General features: G+C 39.4%; 2 protein-coding genes and 1 long non-coding RNA gene across 13 annotated transcripts in view; 2 read left to right on the top strand and 1 right to left on the bottom strand.

Annotated features, from left to right (window-relative positions):
• Positions 1-2783, top strand: part of gukh (NHS actin remodeling regulator GUK-holder) — a 96509-nt gene extending 93726 nt beyond the window's left edge. For all 4 annotated transcript variants that reach the window (XM_076541277.1, XM_076541276.1, XM_076541274.1 and 1 more), the window contains one exon: positions 142-2783. In XM_076541277.1, coding sequence (XP_076397392.1) covers positions 142-849 — 708 coding nt within the window. In that variant the 3' untranslated portion in view covers positions 850-2783. The remainder of the gene's footprint in view (positions 1-141) is intronic.
• LOC143266029 (uncharacterized) lies at positions 1293-3442 on the bottom strand. Its single transcript, XR_013041008.1, has 3 exons — positions 3275-3442; positions 3042-3140; positions 1293-2907 (listed from the first exon to the last, which is right to left on the bottom strand). It is a non-coding gene; the product is annotated as an uncharacterized LOC143266029 (long non-coding RNA).
• Positions 3443-3549: 107 nt separating this feature from the next.
• On the top strand, positions 3550-18924 carry LOC100882521 (uncharacterized). 8 transcript variants are annotated; one of them, XM_076541269.1, is made up of 12 exons: positions 3550-3785; positions 3884-3996; positions 5011-5184; positions 5258-5632; positions 5702-6054; positions 6132-6858; positions 6956-7064; positions 8348-8476; positions 8612-17069; positions 17676-17851; positions 18045-18099; positions 18170-18924. In XM_076541269.1, exons 3-12 carry the CDS (start codon positions 5017-5019, stop codon positions 18192-18194), a joined length of 10575 nt encoding a protein of 3524 aa, XP_076397384.1. In that variant the 5' UTR covers positions 3550-3785; positions 3884-3996; positions 5011-5016; the 3' UTR covers positions 18195-18924. The 8 variants fall into 8 exon arrangements, 7 of the variants coding, with proteins under 7 accessions (XP_076397384.1, XP_076397386.1, XP_012145271.2 ...); XM_076541271.1 differs by lacking the exon at positions 3884-3996 and having other exon boundaries at positions 6956-7022; XM_012289881.2 differs by lacking the exon at positions 3884-3996.
• Positions 18925-19582: the final 658 nt, after the last annotated feature.

Below are 19582 nucleotides of genomic sequence, written 5' to 3'. Positions count from 1 at the left end.
TTGCCAAACTTGCGAATTTTACGACTAATGCAAAGATCATGTATTAAGACACCTTAGATCACATCTTAAGAGACACACAAGCACAGAAATCTTGCAGAGAAGTCCATATCTCTGGAGTAATAAAGTTTGTTCGCATTTCAGGCAACGCCAAACGCGTCGCCGTCGCCCGCGACCTCCCGGCTGGACTTCAAGCGTCTCCTGCTTCAGCAAAGCGTGAAGACGGGTCCCACCAGGCTATCAGCAGCAGAGCAGCTAAAGCTATCGCGTCAACAATGTCAGCAACAGCAATCATCGCCCAGTCAAACAACTCCGTTAGCTAAGGTCCTCAGCCCTCGTTCGGTCTGGAGGTTCCAGACTCCGCGGACGGACGTTTTATCCTCGACCATAATCGAGGACACCGCGGCCGAGGAGAAGGCGATGAAGCCGTCCCCCGAGAACATCTCTCCCGTGTCAAGACTGAGCGCCAGAAGGCAGCTGGACTTGTGCAGCGACCTGCCCGACTACCTGCGGATCAATCAGAACGACAGAGTCCCCAGCTCGGAGACTCTGGCTTCGAAATTGCCCTCAAAGTCTTCGACCGATCAGACAACTGACCGTTTGCAGTCCACAAGTAATCCGACCCAGTATTCCAACCCGCAATTGACGCCCTCGTGCCAACAAGCGATCAGTGCCTTCGAGTCGAGAAGGATCAGCAACCAGCTGGCCAGGGCACAGTTCCTGGCTAGCACACCTAATCAGACTACTTGTGTGAAAAAAGTGTTTAGAGCGAGGTCCGTGTCCCCGCAGGACGCCGGCTCGCAGAATGTCGCGCGGAGTCCTAGTGCCCCTACGTTGGAAACTGCCCTTTGATCGGCTGGGTAGTGGGCAGCCTTATCTTTTCACTCGAGTGATTCGGAATTGGAGTATTAAAGTATGCTGTTGAATTGGTACGGTGCTGATATAGCGGGGTTGGAAATTTTTTGTGTAACAGAGCTTTCATATGTTTCCAAGGTACAACGTTCAAATTCTAGAGTCTAAAGTTTTGAAACTTGTTTGAAGTAAGACGATAGAATTCCAAAAATGATCAAATTTTATTCTTCATCAAATTCTATTCTATAGTGAATAGTAAAATGCAAAAATTCAAAAGAGTCAAATACTTGTCTCAAGAATTTACAACCTCGCTATATCTGCGCTCGGACGTAAAAGAGAACGAGTCTCTTTCAGTCTAAAAATTGGATAAATAAATAAAAAAGAGTAAGACAATTGAAATACACGATAAGATTACGTCAATATCTTATATCTAATATATAATATTTTTTACTTGGTTCCTAACGTTACCTATTTAATATTAATTTTAATGGAGTATAACGACGTGTGAGTTTTACACCTGAATGTCTTCGGTCGAAATTTTGTTAATAAATTGAGAAAATTATTTATGCGATGGAGGAATTAGTATTACAGTATTGGACTATTTCGACATTGAAAGTAACCTGAAGCGAAGAAAGTTACGGCTGGTGTTTCCTTCAGATGTTGTAATTGAAACCGAAGATTTTTCATACAGTTTTTATTCCTATTCGATATGATACACAAAGAGCGTTGGAAGCAATAAATAGTCCTTTTGCTAATCTAGATTTTAATAGATATATATTTTCGACTTGAAATCTATAGATCGAATCGATCGAGATAATATGAAATTGCAAAATATAGAAATCTGTCCATACGTTTGTGAAATTATTGCAATAATTTTTGATCAATTCGTTAAGCAGTTTTTTCACAATACATTTGTAATTTTTATATCTCCTGCTGAAAATAGGGAAACATTTTTAGCAACGAGATTTTATGTACACATACATATGCACATATATGTATTTGCTACACATTTCCTTCTTATTTTTAAATGTTTGAGAAATTTCAATTTATAATGTTCTGCATAAATTGATAAATTCTCATTTTCATTGATATACATATATTTTATTATGTATAAGATATGTATTGAAGATCCATTTAATTTGAAAAAGTACAGATTTCATTTTAACAGGTTTTATTAATAAAATTCCTGCAAGGAAAAAGTAAGAAATTTTGTTTTAATAATATACATACAAATAAGTTATTTTTGTTTGAAAGTTGAGGAGTAATATAAATGATGGACAGATTTTGTTTAACTATAAATATTTTGTACAGTTTCTTTCACTTAAGAAGAGTAAGGATGTCCAACTGCCTTATCTGTCCACTCTTATTAAATATAGGGAGTTTCTTTTTCACTGAACTCCATAAATTCTAACTTAATATTCCTTACTCGTCTTAGCAAAAGAAGTCTACTTTGAAATAAAAGTTCTAACATTTTCATTTACCACTATATCGATTTTGTATCATATAGTCACATTTTCTTTAATCGTAAAAACCGATTTCTGAAATTTCTTAATTTATTTTTGATTTATCGCAATCGAACACGGTCGAAATAATGTAAATAGCACACATGTAATTACGAATGCATTTTGCTTAAAGATTCAATCGCTTGCTTGTCTAGTCGGAGTAGTTTGTTGAACCCTATCTTCTCGAAATTAATAAAGCGTGTAATTTGTATAATCGCGAGTCAGCAAGAGATCAACATTATATTCGGGTGGTGAATAGTAATATATTTGAAGAAGACTAATAACGCGTACAGTAACGACAAAGTTGCCTTAATTAAATTATTTTAAGTTATGTCGTGATCGCGCCACAATTGCAAAGGCAAGTCACGTTAGATTATAAGCTAAAAATGTTTTGTACTTTGCTCAGAATAAAAGAAAACATATTTCATTGAACCGTGTCTAATAAAATTATTACCTTCATTCATTCTTAATTTCTTAAATTTCCCACCTTTGATGAAACATTTGAAAAGCGTCCATGAAGTCTCATCTGCCATCTTGAGGTCATCTCACGACTTCACTAAAATTTAAAATGTAGTTTCATAACCTTTTAAGAAACCAAATCATATTACATTACAAGCTAAAAATGTTTTGTACTTTGCTCAGAATAAAAGAAAACATATTTCATTGAACCATGTCTACTAAAATTATTACCTTCATTCATTCTTAATTTCTTAAATTTCCCACCTTTGATAAGACATTTGAAAAGCGTTCATGAAGTCTCATTCGCCATCTTGAGGTCATCTCACTTCACTAAAATTTAAAATGAAGTTTCATAACCTTTTAAAAAACCAAATCATATTACATTACAAGCTAAAAATGTTTTGTACTTTGATCAGAATAAAAGAAAACATATTTCATTGTATTATATATACTAAAATTATTACCTTTTCATAGCATTCATTCTTAATTTCTTAAATTTCCCACTTTTAATAAGACACTTGAAGAGCGGCCGTGAAGTGCAATCCGCCATCTTGAAGTCATCTGATACTTCACTAGAACTTAAAATAAAGTTCCATTACATTTTAAAAACCAAATTGCAAAATCTGACTGCATAATTATCCAAAGAATATTTAAAAAAAAAAGTGTGAAATATTGCGTCTTCAAAATCTTACATTAGCGTCGAGCTTAAAATGAAATTAGTCTCTGACGTTCTCATGGAAACGTGCCACACAAAATGTGTCCAACTGTTTCCGGTTATGGGAGTGATGTAGAGTTTACATTTTAAAGTATTTGTTTGCAATTATTAGTACGTTTATATGTAATTGTTAATAAAATTGTAAATATTCGCGTGTATTTATTTTTCGCTAGACATATTTACATGAGAATAGTAAAAATATTTTGATGAAATATGTGCACGAACAGTGACGTGTTTTTATCTTGACAGCATAAACAAAGGTAAAAATTTCGAAAGTATCTCATTTTCTTGCACGTATTTGTGGTCGTTCTATCCATATATTCAAATGCGACAGATTTCGTGTCACGTCCATTTCTAGGTTGCATTAATTATCAGGGAACGTATTTTAGCTTATAAAAGCATTACGTCATTGGATCACGAACATTTGCACTTCGGTACATCAATTCTACATCCTTTTAACTCATGTGACACGTATGTTTCTTGTTAACATGTGTATTCTTAATAATACTATGTTTTGAGGTTAACTCTTATTATTATTACACAGCCATATGTCTACTGATTAGTAAGCTTTATATGTATATATTTTGCTATATGCCTTGTACTGTATGTTAAATAAATTTTTCATATTAATTGCCGTAGCTTTTCTTTAACAACTTTCCTATTTGGTCACATGGAGCAAATATACTCTGTTCAAAATAAAATATTTGTAGTTCAGTAGTTTCCACTTATTATTCCATATTTTACTCTGATTATTATTCAGTATTGTACCAATTTGTAGAATTTTAGTATATCTTGTACATGATCTATCTGCTAATTTAAATATATTGCTTGTTCTCTAAAGCTACCACATTAAAAGGCGCAATATTCAGCACGCAGATAAGAAGCGGATAAAGTTTTACATGTTATTTTCTCATATTTATGTAGCTAAAGTATGATGGTATAATACAGTGTCTATATGCTCCATACTATACTGTTAATATTTGTGTTTAACCTGATTAAAATATATTTTTATGTTTATCATGTAAATAATTTTGTAACAATTGTAATAATTTATAAAGATCTACTGATTTAATACTTGTCAATAAAAATGTGTGATATTGTTCATTTGTATAAAGACTGTAATAAAAACATATATGAAATAATTAAATATTCACATTCTTCTTATTTAATGCTTTATATAAGATGTCATTGGATCGGTACAAAGTTCTTAATTAAATGTGTTGTAAGCATTAAATATGTCAGCAGGTAGCCCTTGTATATTCTGACATTCAATATCTATACACATAGGTAATATAATTAGTTTACCCCAGTCGAGCTTTCATCCAATTAGTCTATGAAAATGAGAGCAATAGGTGACACAGAGCTTGACCAGTTTATACAAACTTTCACTGCCATTGACATCATAATTTCTTACTCACAAAAATCTAAATTTCTTTTCTTGTGTTAATTATAATGAGGTTGTTTCTGTTATTAATAATTTTACAGTTTATAATGTGGGGTACATCAGAAGAGCCACCGGGGACAATGGAAGGGGATTCTCCTGAATCAGTGGTGCAAGCAAAAGAAAAATGTGAACAAAATAAAAGTCAGTTGGAATCTCTTAAAGAGATTATGTTAAAAAATAAGCAAAGTTTAAAGAAGAAAGAAGAGGAGGTTCAGGTAATAAAAATTTTTTTATTATAGTCTATCAAAATCTCCAGTGCTTTTGTTTTAAAATTTAATTGTAATTTAGGAATATGCAAGGAGACTATCCAAAATTAAATCTAGAGCCAAATTGTCCCGTAGAAGTAAAGAAGGAAATGTACCTTGCAAAGATGTAACTCCCTCATCCGAAACATCGTCGGTGGATACGTCCGAAGAAACCATCGACGATATTAGTCAAGCAAAAACTGCGAAAGCAAAGTCTACTTTACTCCAAAAGAAATTGGCAGAGAATAGGAAAGTATTTGAACAACGTAGCAAAGAAATAACCGAAACCAAACGAGCAGTTGAAGAAAAAGTAGAGGCTATTAGGCAACAATTGGAAGAGTCAGATGCATCAGCAATGGGTTTTCAGAAGGATCAGTTACCTGTTATACCTGTTCAGCCAGTCATGATTACTTCAGATGTTAGTAATCAACTTTTCTTTTATTCTTTTACCAAGTTAATCAAAATTATATTTAACCTCTTTTTATAGGTCATGTCGCCAAAACAGATAGAGAGTATCCAAGAGTATGAGAGTACCATTGCAGTACTTTATAGCAAAATTGTTGAATTGGAAGCTACCATTGTAGACCTTCAAGAGAACTTGAAAGAAAAGGATTCGGTTATTGATTCTAAAACAAAGGCAGTCACCCTTATGTCCGCCGATCTTTCGAAAAAGGGTAAAACAACTTTGGACACCCTCGAAGACGTGAGAGACGAAATGCGAACGATGCAGGAACATTTTATATTGTTAGAGTCATCGCTGAAAAATAAAAATCAGAACCTCTTAGAGCAACTGCAAGAAAGGGATAATAAAATAACGGAATTGGAAGATTTGGTTAAACGGTAATTTTACAAATGTGTATTTCAATATTTTTTGTAATCGATCAGAAAATGTTTATTTAATATTAATGTTTGTTTAGATTTGAGCAACGGGAATTGTCTACGACAACTAGTGCCGATACATTAATGGAAACAAGAGAAGCCATGAAATCCATGCAAGAAAATTTTGTACTTATAGAATCTTCCCTGAAGGCCAAAAATGATAATCTACTTCAGCAGCTAACAGATAACGAATTGAAGCTAGCAGAAGCTAATGAACGAATATTTAAACTAGAATCGGGTATTGGAATAGTTAAGGACCCAACGGTTGACGATTTACAATATAAACTAGAAAAGTTGGAACATAGCAATAAACAATTACAGGAAGAGAAATATGAACTGCAGAAAAATGTAGCTGAATTACAAGATAAAATTCTTAATTCATCAGTGAACGGTAACGGTGCTTTAATCGAGAAAGATAATAGGATAGTTGAACTCGAAAACTTAATTGAAGAATTGAAGCAGTCTAACAAGCTCCTTGAAGAAGAATCCAAAGCAGAGTTACAACAGAAAGTAGCGGATTTAACTGAGAAAAATGAAGAATATTCGAATAAAATAGCAGATCTTGAAAGTTTGGTGCACGACCTCGAGGAACAAAATAGCGATATTGCGGCGAGGTTATCCGACAAGAGTAGTCTTAAAGAAGATGAAAAAGTGGCAAAACTTACTAAAGAATTAGAAGAACTGAATAAGAGTATGATAAAGATTAAGGCACAGCATAGGAGTAAAGTAAAGAATCTGCAGAAACAATTAGAAAATGTTAAGAAGGTGAAATATTTTCATATAATCTTATGTGACACCTTTGATAGAAGGTTATTATTTTGATTATTTTTGTTCGGATATGCTTATGCATTTTATGATTCAGGTATCTGATACAAACGCGGAACTTGTCAGACTGGGGAATCAAGTGGCATTATTAGAGGAAGAGAAAGGTAACCTACAGCTGAGTCTGGTAGACTTTGACGAGCTTAAAGGTAGGAACCAGGACAGATATTCTGTCATTGCTGTTTCCATTGTTCTAGTTTCGTTATCAATTGTATATGCAATGCATTGCCCATTTATATTGTTCTTAAAACAATTATCCGCAGCCCTGTTTTCCTTGCTAAGGAAACGTTCCAATGTCTATATATATATTTACATGTAATAAATTTAATGATTTATACAAAGCACTTTTTGCCACATATCTAAAAGTCGATTTGGTACGACTGTTTATGAACATTCTTGTTTTTCTCGATGCTTTTTGTGGAACGTTGATACCGAGATAATTAGAAGTGCGCTAATTTCTGGTGATGGAATCATATTATATGATTGTTAGTTAGATATGCTAAATTGTAAAAAACGTTTATACAAAATACTAATCAATTACACCGAATACCTGTTATTGTTTTAATATAACATGGTACCTACTTTACTTGTCAAAGTTTGCTACATTTTGAATCATAGACCTGGATTTATTTATTAGAATGTAATATTTATATTTTATGTCACTTTTATATAATTTTTAGCATAGTCGATGTTCTTGCATGAGAAATCAAATGATATATTCCTTTATTTTATTTTACAAACCGTTTCCTGTATAAAATCAATGCTTCAATGCATTAACAGATGAACAAATTTATATTTGCTCTAATTAATTGGGAAATTGCTTATTGAATGTACGGTTTTAAAGCTGCAAACCTTGCTTAATGTTAAATGGAAGGCTAATCTGCAATAACAATTAACATATATACAGAGTGTCTATAAAAGAAAATTGTGGTAGCTATTCTTTGTGCCAATGCATAACCTATAACTTTATTTTTGAGACCATTCAAAATTGGGTATTAGAATTCTAAGAAATTATAGAAAGTTTTAGATGCTTTATTTCACTAATTTATGCACATTAATTTATTTTTCATTATTTATATATTTATTTTTAACTTAAAACAATATAAGTTATCATTCAACCCTGGGTATGTTAAGTACTGAATGATTGAGCTAATAAATATGTGATTAAACTTGTGTAAAGTCAAGCAACTAATTTTCAACTGTTCATATGTTAAAGACAAAACTGTAAATAGTATAAAAATTTTATAAAAAATATTTTGATTTGTCTTTACATGGAGGCTGCAGTTTTTGATGTGCACAACATTTTTAAGACACCCTGTATATTTAAAAGATTTTGTATTTGTACATAAAACTTAAGTTACTTGCTTTGCATTTACTATCAATTAATGTCAATTATTACATACATCATTGGCATGTTGTACGATTTGCATAGCCTCAGCAGGAGATTGGCAAGAACGTGTTGTTGATCTTGAAAGTAAAGTTTCTGCTCAAACGAAAGAAATTGAAATGCAAATTGAAGCCATTGCCACTTTAGAGAATCAAAAATTGGATCTTATGCAAGGTAATTGGTGCGCTCTATTTAATGTGCTAATTTCTATACTAAATTGATATCAAATAATTATATAATCAATCAATTTAAATGATAAGCAAACAGAATCAGTTTGCTGTAGCACGAATATTTGTTTCTTCGTTTTAGAGCTGCACATGGCAAAACAAGAGATTTCATCTTTGGAGGCAGAGAATGCAGAGTCTGAAAATCTTCGAGTAACTGCAGAGATGAAAGTTGTTGATCTTGAAGAACAGTTGGAAGCAATGCACAAATTGCAAAATGATAACAAATTGGAATCTTCATCCGAAGCTAATCATACAGAGCTGGTTAAACAAGTGGAAGCTTTGACTCAGGAGAATGCAGAACTGTACAACAGGATATCAAAATTGGAAGAAAAAGGAACATCTGAAACTGGATCCACAGAATCATTCGAAGCCATACAGGAATTAGACAAGAGTGATTTATTGAAAAAGATAGAGGACTTGATACATAAGAACAACGAATTAACTCTTAAAGTAAGTCAGTACCAAGAGAGAGAGAATTCTCATGCCGGATCTACAGAATGGTTAGAAAAGATAAACGACGGGGACAAGAATGAATTGTTGAAGAAGATTGAACAGTTGACTCAGGAGAACAATAACTTATCAATGAAGTTAAGTAAAATAGAAGAAAAAGGATCTGACACAGGCTCGACAGAATCTTTTGAACGTATTCCGGAGCATACTGAGAGTATGATGAAAATTGAGCTGCTGACGCAAGAGAATTACGAGTTGGTGATCAAGTCCACAAAGCTTGAAGAACAGTTGGAGAAAATGGTACACATAGAAGCTAAACTGAAAGCAGAAATCTCAATTCTGCAACAGGAGAACGTAGACAAAGCTTCAGAGGTAGACAGACTTGAGGCTGAAGTGAAAGACCTTGTCGAAGAAAAAGATCAGTTACAAAAACAAATTGAATTATTGACCACAAAGAAGAGTGACTTGGTGCATACTAAATCAGAAGATCAAAGTTCTCCACTGGAACCAGAAACAGTTGACTCTTCTGAAGAATTGAAGGCTGCTGATGTTAAAACAGAAGGTGATGCATCAACTGAGGACATAACTCAGGATCTCCAGGTCAACGAATTAAGCAAGAAGATAGAAGAGTTGCTGCAAGAAAATGGACAGGTGCTTTCAAAGCTGTCAGACCTTGAAACCTACAATGAGAGGTTGAAGGAAGACCTCAAGGAAATGGCCGAAGAGAAAGAAAAATTGCAAGCAAAAATAAATGAAATGCAAGATGAGAAGATAGACACAGTTCAAAAATCGGAAGAACTAAGTCGAGCGAAGAGAAGTGTCGTTCAAGAGAAAGAAGAAACGGAAGAATTTTTGTCCCAGCAAACAGATACGATCGTTGCTTCTTTGGAACACGACATAGAAGAATGTAAGAGGTTGATCGTCGACCAGACTGGCCTAATAGAAGAGATGAAGATAAAGTTAGCACATAAGGAAGCAGAGTTGGAAGAGAAGAGTAAGCAGATCATGGAACATGAAGCGTCTGGAAAGAGGATTGAGAGCTTGGAGCACGAGCTGATGGAGATGCAGAACACTATAGAAGAGTGGAAATACAAGTGCAACGAGATGCAAGAGAAAATGGAGAAGCTGGAAGAAGGAAAAGCTTCCATCGAAGAAGGATTCAGAATGTTGCAGAATGAGAACAAGCTTCTGCAGGAAGAGAACAAAGAGAAGGACGCAGAGACCGCTCAACTGAAGCAACAGTTGCAGAATACTATGACAACCTTCGAATCGAAGCTTCAAGAGCAGCTTGCAGCGGTGTCGCAGAAGGAGGACGAAATCGTCGCCCTGAAGCAGAGCATCGAAGAGAAGGATCAAGAGTTACACGCCAAATACACCGAACTGCAAAATAAGATGATCACGATAGATAGCTTGCAGGATGAGTGCAACAACTGCAAAATGTTGCTTCAGGAGAAAAATAATGCGCTGACGGAGATGTCTGACGAGGTTCTGAACCTTAACAACGCGATGAAGAGCAAGGAAGATGAAATTTACGCTTTGAGAAAGGAAGTCGAGGAACTGAACGAGAAGGTGGAGGAGTCGAAGCCTTTGAAGGACTACAACGAATTGTTGGAGCAGATCAAAAATAAGGATATGATCCTGGACGAGCTGCATTGCAGGATCAACGCTACGACGAAGGAGAACAGTAACCTGTTAGAGAAGGTGAAGACCTTGTCCCAGCAGAATGGCAACGTTCAGAGTCAGTTGGCTGACAAGCAAAAGGAACTCGTCGACCTGGCTATGACAAAGGATCACCTGGAGGCTCAGATAGTAGAAATTAGGAACGACAAGGAGGACGCTGAAAGACGAGTCTGGCAACTACAGGACATCATAGACAATCATGGCAAATTCGTCGAGGACCTTCAAGCAGAATTACGGGGTTCCTACAAGAAGCTGGAGCAGCTGAAGGCTAAGCACTCGGAGGACGTCGCGCTACAGAATCAGAGGCTCGAGAACTTGATAGAGGAACTGAACTCTAAAACGCAGGAATGCGAAACGTTGAGGGACGAGCTGCAAGAGAAAGAGCGACTAGTCGGTCAGAACGTCACTGAAGAGGTTAAAGTCGCGCTGGAGTCCAAGGTCGCTGATCTGGAGCAGAAGTTGAAGGACTACGAGGATAAGATACAGGCGCAGCTGGAGAAGATGAAGAAGTTAGCTGCGAACTTGAAGAAGAAGACCACGGTGTGCCAGGAGTTAGAAACCAGGGTTACGGAGCTCGAAGAGAAGTGGACGACCGAAAAGGACGAGAAGGAGGCGAAGAACAAGCAGATCCAGGACGTGGAGATCGCGATGCGCGAGAAGGACAATAGAATAGCAGACCTTGAGGAGAAACTTGCGCAGGCGAAGAACGAGAATGCGGAGGCCTTCAAGAACATCGACGAGTTGACTAACGATCTGACCAACTCGAAGGAGAAGATGTCCTTGCTGTCGGAGCAGATCCAGGAAATGGAGGCGGAGATCACCCACCTGCGATCCGAGCTCGAAACCCGAACAGCAGAGCTCGCCGCTGAAAAAGAAGCCAAAGAAAATACAGTTTCAGATTACGAGGCCTACAAGCTACATGTCATTCGAGAGAACGAGCTGAAGCAGTCGGAACTTGAAGAGGTAAAGGAGAAGGCGAGGGAGCTGAGCGTCAGGATGCAGGTTATGGAGGCGGAATACATGGAGCAGCTCGCGCTGATCAAGAATCTGACGGCAGAGAACGGGTTGCTGTTGTCCAAGCAGACACAGATTAACGAAAAATTGGAGAACGTTGAGAAAGAGTCGGAGGAGCGAAGACTGTTGCTCCTGCAGTTGCAGAAGGTGAGCGTGGACACTGTGACCGAGAGCACACAGGTCACAGAGGAGGAGAGCACCGAGGATGAAGGAAAAGTCGGCGGTGCGCAACACTGCGATCATTGCAAGCAGTGTCAGACTTTGGTTCAAGCTTTGGAAGCAAAGTTACAGGAACGAGAAGCTGAAATCGAGAACCTCGACAACGAACTGGCTAACTCGATCGGTAACTTCGTTCGAATGAATCAGATTAGCGGGAGAAACAGAAGCTTAGAGGATCCCTACAACGATCTTCTGTTCCAGTACAACTCGTTGATATCCAACCATGAAGAGGTGAAGGCGAGACTGGAGGAAACGTTGAAAGCGAACAAGGAGCTCATAGAAAAGATCGAGCACTTGCAGGCCGTGAATGCTACCCTGGAGGAGACCGTGACAACTCAGCAAACCGTGGAGGACCTCGAAGGGCGAGCAGTGATCATTGATTTGGCGAAGAAGTGCGAGGAGGTAGAGACCTATAAGAAACACGTTGACGAATTGGAACAGCGATTGAACTCTCAGATGATTCTCCTTCAGTCGGCGGAGGACGTCAAGAATAATTTGCAGCAAGAGCTCGAGAGCCTGAAGAGCGACAAGGAGACGGATCAGAAGTTGATAGAAGATTTGAGAACCGAACTTGACGGGTTCAAAAATCAGAGCGCTGAGTTTGAAAAGAGGGTAGTCAAGAGGGAAGCAGCCTTTCCTCAAGATCAACAGGACAACGCTGCAAGGTTATTCGATGCCTCCAAGATCTTCGGAACGTCCTTCGCTCCTGACACCGATTTCCCGACCGACAGGGACGCGAAACGGTTGCAGGATCTGCTCCAAGAGAAGGAGGCGCAGTGTTCGAACCTGACGCAGGAGATCAACCACCTGCAGAAGCTGATGGTGGAAGAGAGGTCGCAGATGTCACAGAACTACAGCCAGTGCGTTCAAGAGTTAGAATTCTCGCGCGAGAAGCTAAAGACTCTAGAAAATTTAGAGCAGACGCTGAGCGAGAAAGATAGGCAGATCGACGGGTTGAACACTGAGGTACAAAATCTGAACCTTCAGATAATGGAGCTGCAAAACGATACGTTACTGGCCAAGGACAGTCAACTCGAAGAACTGAGGTCGAGTCTGAATTCCACCAGAGAGGTTCTGGACGCGATGGTCGCCGAGCGGGACCAACAGAGCGCCCTGTTGGAGTCGTTCAAGGTACAGGTGACAAATCTGGAGGCAGAGCTGAAGAATTCCACCGATTCCGAAGTGATCTTCGACTTGGAGAGTCGCGTGTCCTCCTTGACGAAGGAGAGAGACCTGATGCAGTTGCAAGTGAACGACCTGACGAGGTCCATAGAGGAGTTGAAGGACTCGATGGGCGCCGAGTTGCATAAAGTAACTCGTGAGAGAGACGAAGCGAAAGATATGGCCTCCAATCTTAGTCGAGCCCTCGAAGAAGCCTACAGACAGTCCCAAACGTCCACCATGACTGACACATCGACCAAGGAGTCCACTCCTGAGGAAGTTCCGCGAGATCTGGAGAACCCACCCACAAAGCTCATTTTTGAAGATGTACAGGGAGCTGCGCCAGCGGTGAACCCATCAGAGATTCTTGCAGACGAGGGAACAGGATGGGACGAGGAGAAACTGAATGTTGACGAAGAAACCTGGGGCTGGGACGCGGACGAGGCTCAGCTGATTGGTGAACCCGTTACCGCGAGTCTCATTCCCAGCGCGGAGTTACAACTGCGAGCAAAAGTGGACGACCTCGAGGAGCGAATTAGGGACCTGGAGAAGGAGCGCGACAAGATGCTGGAAGAGAGCAAGGCGGCCCAGCTGAGGAACGCGAAGATGATCAAGAAGCTGAAGGGGTACAAGGGGCAGGTGGAGAGCCTGCAGCAGCAGTTGAAGATACAGAAATCGACCAGCGAGTTCGATCAGCTTGATTCGGCGATAGAGGAGGAGCTGAAGTGCCAGATCAGCAAGTTGGAGAAGACCTTGAAGGAGCTTCAAGAGGAGCAGAAGAACACCGTCGCCGAAAAGGAGGCCCTGACGAAGCGTTTGGACGTCCTCGTGTCCGCGAACGAGAGGTATATGGAGATGAAGGAGAGGCAGGACATGGAAATGGAAGTGTTGCGAATTCGGAACAAGGAACTGTCTGACAAGGTGGAGGCTCTCGACAGGAAGCTGCAGAGTGCAGCCAATCCAGAAGAGGGCGACGTTCCCCGACACGAAGGCGAGAAAAGCAAACCTGATCAGGACTACGAAAGTTCGTATAAACTTTATAAGGACAAGTACGAACGCCTCGATAACGAGGTGGACAAACTCAAGGAAGAGATAGAGCTTCGGCAGTCGGAGAACGAACAGCTGGAAGACGTTCTTAGGAAGCAGCATGTAGAAATAACTAAGTTGGAGTCGAAACTAAAGGAAGAAGAGAACAAGTCCATCGAAATAGTGGACGACTTGAATAAAAGGATCTCGGAGCTGCAGTCGATGCTCAGCAAGTCCAGAGAGGAGTATGACCTCCTGAGAAAGCAGTACGAGCAGAGTTTAATGGACGCTAACGACCAGGTGACCGCCATGCGACAGAACACCGACTTCTTCAAGGAAGAAACTCACGACAGGATCGCCAAACTGGAAACGCAGGTCGCTGAGCTCCGTCAACATCTGCAGACATCAGAATCGAACGTCACGGACCTACAGAAGAATCTGCAGGATGTTTCCCAAGAGAAACTGAGCCTGGAAGAAAGACTGACTTCTTCGGAAAAACAGCTTTCTTCGGTAAACGCTTCCATGGCTGAGGTGACAGATCTGCTGAATATCAGGATACAGGAAGTTGCGGACTTGAAGCAGGAGCTCCAGAGACAGTATGTCAGTCACGAAGAGGTGAAGATGAAGCTGCAGGAGACCATACAGGAGTTGAACCAAGAGCTCGTTGAGAAGAAACAACAGTTGGAGAACTTGAAGACGTCGCTAACCGAAAAGGAAAACGAATTCGTCCAGCAACAGAGCGTAGAAACCGTCAGCGCCCTGGTGAGCCAGGCTACTCAAGAACTTGTTCAGAAACATGCGATCGAGGTGGAAGAGAAAGAGAAACAGATACAGAATCTTCAGGGTAAACTGTCGACCCTAGAAGCAGCCATGAACGATCCCTTAGAGAAACAGAACAGCGCTCAATTCGATGCCCAGCAGCAGGAGCTTGAATTGCTGAAGCAGAATTTGGCGGGAAAGGACTCGACCTTGGAATCTTTACAGACAGATTTGGCGTTCTTGAAGGACCAACTGACCGAGAAGGAAAAGAACTTGTTCAGCAGCAACGAAAGGCTTCAAGGACTCGCCGCAGAGAATGAAGGTTACTTGGAAACAATTGGAAAATTGCAGCAACGTGTGCAAGAACTTGAAGCGATCCCCGGCAACACGAATGAACTGGTATCGAGGATTCAGAGTCTGGAAGCGACCTTGATGGAAAAAGAATCGCTCCTAACGCAGACCACCGAGCAATGCGCTATCTTGCAGAAGTATGAGCTGGAGGTTGATACCCTGAAGAAGCAGCTGACGGAGACAACCGAACAGGTAAATCACCTGAACTCTGATCTGGAAGCTACTCGCAGAGTGCTTGAAGAGACCAGACAGGCCTTGAGCGAGAAGACCTGTATGTTGGAGAAGTGTAATCGTATGCTGAAAGAAACGGAATCAGTTGCCGAACCTAGTCGGCCAAGTGCCGCGAACATAGTGGACGGTCTGCCACTCTTCAGGATGGGCGACGACAACCACGACCACCAGCAGACGATCGACGCGATGCAGGCTGATCTTGAGAAGAAGCAGCAAGAGATTGAACATTTAAAGTACGTGCTGAGCGAGAGCACGTACCCAAATATTATCCAGGAGATGCAGGATACTATCAACTGTCTATATGACGAGAAGTCCGAGCTGAAGTCGAGCTTGGATATGGTCAGCCAGCAAGTCACGGATAACGAGAAGACGATCGCCGATCTGAAGGCACAGAATCAGGATCTACTCTCCAAGGAAGCCAACCTGGCTTCCAGGGAACGAACGTCCATGCAGGATCAGGAGAACATCGTCAAATTGCAGAACGAGTTGCATACTAAAGAACAAGAGATCAACGAGCTGAAGTACATTATAGCTGAGAAGGACTCGCAGTTGTCCCTTCAGGCGAGTATGGAGCCTCAGTCCGACGACTTCGAGTTGCGCGAGATGGTGCAGAGGCTGACTGCCGACCTGTATGGCAGGGAGCAGGAGGTTCAGCAGCTGAAGTCAACCATTGCAGGACTGCAGATGGAAGTCTCCCGTCTGCAGGAGTTCGAGAGACTCTCGGAGGAGACCAAGGACGCCATACAGAAGCTTAACGAGGAGAAGGAGCAGATACGGTTGGAGGCGCAGGAATTCCTAGAAAGAAAGCTGCAGGAGAAGGAGATGGAAATAGGCGAAATAAAGCAGAGGTTGTTCGCTGAAAACCAACGAATCCTGGAAGAGTTACAGTTGAGGGATAGGGACATCGAGAACCTGAAGAGGCTACTGCAAGAGTCTTCCGTAAAGGAGCAGACGATGATAAATAAGCTACATCAGAATGAGGAGAACATTGCTAGGATCAGCAACGATTTGGCGGAGAAGGAACGAAGATTGGCAGAGCTAAGTATCACCAAGGACACAGAGCTTCACAATTTGAAGGTTCAGATCCATGAGAAGGAGGCTCGCATAGAAGAGCTCATGTTACTGTCCGATGAAGAAGAGAAGCAACTGAAGGAATTGAGGAACGTACTAGAAGCTAGGGAAACGGAGATAAATTCTCTGAAGAAACTGTTGGAGGATAAAGTAAAGGAATTCGAACTGATTCAAAATGTCTTGAAGAAAGACGTTCCTGTAGTTCAAGCTTCCACGGCACAAGGCGAGAAATCTTCTGATGAGGAGAACAAAGCGTTCATATCGCAGGAGTTAGACTTTGCTATGTACATGCTTCATCAACGAGACGTCAGGTGCGAAGAACTGACGCATGAACTAATGCAGTTGCTCGAAGAACGAGACACTTTGCAGTTGCGTTTGTCTAACGCAATTAGAGTAAACGAGGAGCTGAGGAGGGCGGGTGCTTCCGATGATACTCAGAAGAATGAAGCCTCCACCTCAGTTAGCGAAGAACCAATGGTGGAACATCCTTCGCCTTCCAAATCCCAAGGACCTGTTGAGATTGCCAAGGAGGCCATTGATGCTCCCATTGGGGAAGATAAAGAGTCTCTTGCCCTGAAGTATGTATCATTATTTAACTGGTAGTTAATTTATTTTTTAGTTTTATTCTTTTATTGGGTGGTTGAAAATAACTGTCTCTTTAATGTCAATGTCTTTCAATAACCTTAAAGTACATAACCTTTTATCTTAGAAACATGAAGATTGATTTCTATTAAACAATTTGAATTACTTCTATAAAAAGCTTTCGTTGAACATTATGCTAATACCATGATTACGCATTTGTTCAGCCATTAATTTAGCATAGCACGTAGGAGATCTGGATACGAGCTTTAGAAGTTAACCCATATTGTCCTCTGTAGTTCCATGAAATTTGCAAGTGTCTCCAAATTAATTAGTGTCTCCAAAATGATCAAGATGTATTCCCTTAAATATCGCCTTTATTTTGAGAAGCAGTCATGTGACATTTTTCCAGTCCTCCCTACAGAATGTTAAAAATGCAAAGGTTTGATCAGACTTTTCCTTTCATATTTCCTACTGTTCTCATGTACTAAATATCTATATCTTTAGTTAGCATTGAATACAGAAATTGTTTGTTTCTTTATCCAAACGTGTTAACTCATGTTGATTTGTATCACGTAAGCTCCTTATTACACTGTACAAGCTAGTTTTCCCTTTAGGCTGTCGCAGTTGCACACGGTGAACCATGCAAAAGACGTGAGATTGAGGGATGAACGAGAGTTGAGACATATCCAGCAAATGTCTTTGCTAGCACACAAAGATGTTCTAAGTACCTTGCCACCTGAAGCAGCTGCCAGGCTCGTCAATGCAAATTATACACTCTGTACGTATCATCAAATGAGTTTACTACAACATACAGTGCTCTTCATCACAGCTTTTTGGTTTGTAGTTGTAGCAAATAATTATTTCTTTCAAAATGTACAATTTTTCTATGTAGCATTTTGTATGGATTTTTGTGTCAAGGACTTTTAATTGTTTTAAGGAGATCAAATAAATATTTTTGAATTTGTTTACAGCTAGAGACGTTCAAAGCCAGTCGAGCGTTCTATTTAATTGGTTGTGGGGAAAAAGGTAAATATTTCATACATTTGATGCTATATTTATTAAGTATTATTACTATTATATGAATACTTTGTTATAGTACGCCAAAAGTGGTACATATGTGATGGGATACCATGAACACCAAAGTGGACACTATCCTTGCCTTTTGGACACATTCCTGCCAAGTGCCAACTGCCAAACTATTCCTGTCATTTGGACTAGATCAGAGGAGATAAAATCGCAATTACGTTTTTTAAGACGTTTCGACTGGTTCCTTAAAATTGCGAGAGCGTGATAACACTGTCCAATACATTTCAATTTTTTTATGTGTTTCGATATCCACTATACATTTTCTAGAATCTCGTCTATTGATTGTGAGTCTATCATTTTTCATCTTATATATATTTAGATATTAAGTTAGGTTAAGTATCTTGTTTATCAACTTGAGTACCAAGATTTAATTTCTTTCTAAATATTTATCATAAATTTGGTTTCAAGAAGGGAAGATAATTTGGAGATCCATAATCAATATATGAAACTTAATAGGAAATGCACAGTGGATAACAAAACACCAATTAGGTGTTGGACAGTGTACTGTAAAAATGTTAAGTGCTTCACTCAATCTAAAGGTCTAAAGTAACCGTATTTTTAATTCGACACTATGTGTTGATCATGATTCCTTGAGGCTTCTAAAGAAAGAAAAAGAGAATTTAAAAAATACAAAGTCGTTCCTCTTCGGAACAGAAGAGCTTCGGAAGAAATGACTTTTAACTGTATTATAATCGTTGTATAGCCATCGTGCTTAAGTGAATTGTAAACAAAACATTGCTTTGGAAAAAATGTATATTTCAGTTATTTTATTAGTTACAAATTGTTAATAGTTAATAGATATCCTTCCTACATTGGTAGAACTCGTGAAGAGGTGATTTGTTAGTTTCCATCTTCTACCGCTAGATGACTAATGACTTTGATCCAAATTTCGCAATGGGTCACTAGATGGCGCCCACATCTTTTTTAGACAATACCTGTATAAATGGAAGCCTTCTAGAAAAATTTGTGGAAAGTGGACTTAGGAAAATCAGAGGTTTCAGACCAACGATGTTTGCAAATCAACAAATGTATTTTTGTAAAACAGTGAGGGAACTTATTCATAAATCTAACACAATCGTGTCAATGCATGTTTGGTATCGTCCTCGTCATGAGAAAATGTATGTGCATACTCAATATGTTTGCTTTTGGTTTTGGACAATCTAGAGGGAGCTGCAGATGTTTTTATCTTACAAAACTATTTGTACCGCTTTACCTAGTTATAGTTGTACTATGGTACATTCTTTCACTTCGAGGACTATATCAACCGGTCAAATATTTGTGAACATAGTGAACTATTTACAAGCGTGCACAATATTCAGTGCGAGGAAAGAGTACAACAGACTTGCTCAACAAGCGGTACCTCAAGTTTAAAAATTGACCTCATGCCATCAGCGATATGATGCCACATATCGTGTGGATGATA

This window comes from Megachile rotundata, chromosome 16 (genome assembly GCF_050947335.1).
Source record: "Megachile rotundata isolate GNS110a chromosome 16, iyMegRotu1, whole genome shotgun sequence".
NCBI classification, from domain to species: Eukaryota; Metazoa; Arthropoda; class Insecta; order Hymenoptera; family Megachilidae; genus Megachile; species Megachile rotundata.
Note: the sequence above shows the minus strand (reverse complement) of the source record. Positions and strands in the feature narration are given on the sequence as shown.

What these genes read in the sequence shown, in the direction of transcription:
- LOC100882521 (XM_076541268.1), top strand. Translation starts at nt 4,978, where the DNA reads ATGAGGTTGTTTCTGTTATTAATAATTTTACAGTTTATAATGTGGGGT. An exon ending in CAGTCATGATTACTTCAGAT is followed by an intron (nt 5,633 to 5,701) that starts GTTAGTAATCAA and finishes CTCTTTTTATAG; the next exon opens with GTCATGTCGCCAAAACAGAT. An exon ending in AATTAGAAAATGTTAAGAAG is followed by an intron (nt 6,859 to 6,955) that starts GTGAAATATTTT and finishes TTTATGATTCAG; the next exon opens with GTATCTGATACAAACGCGGA.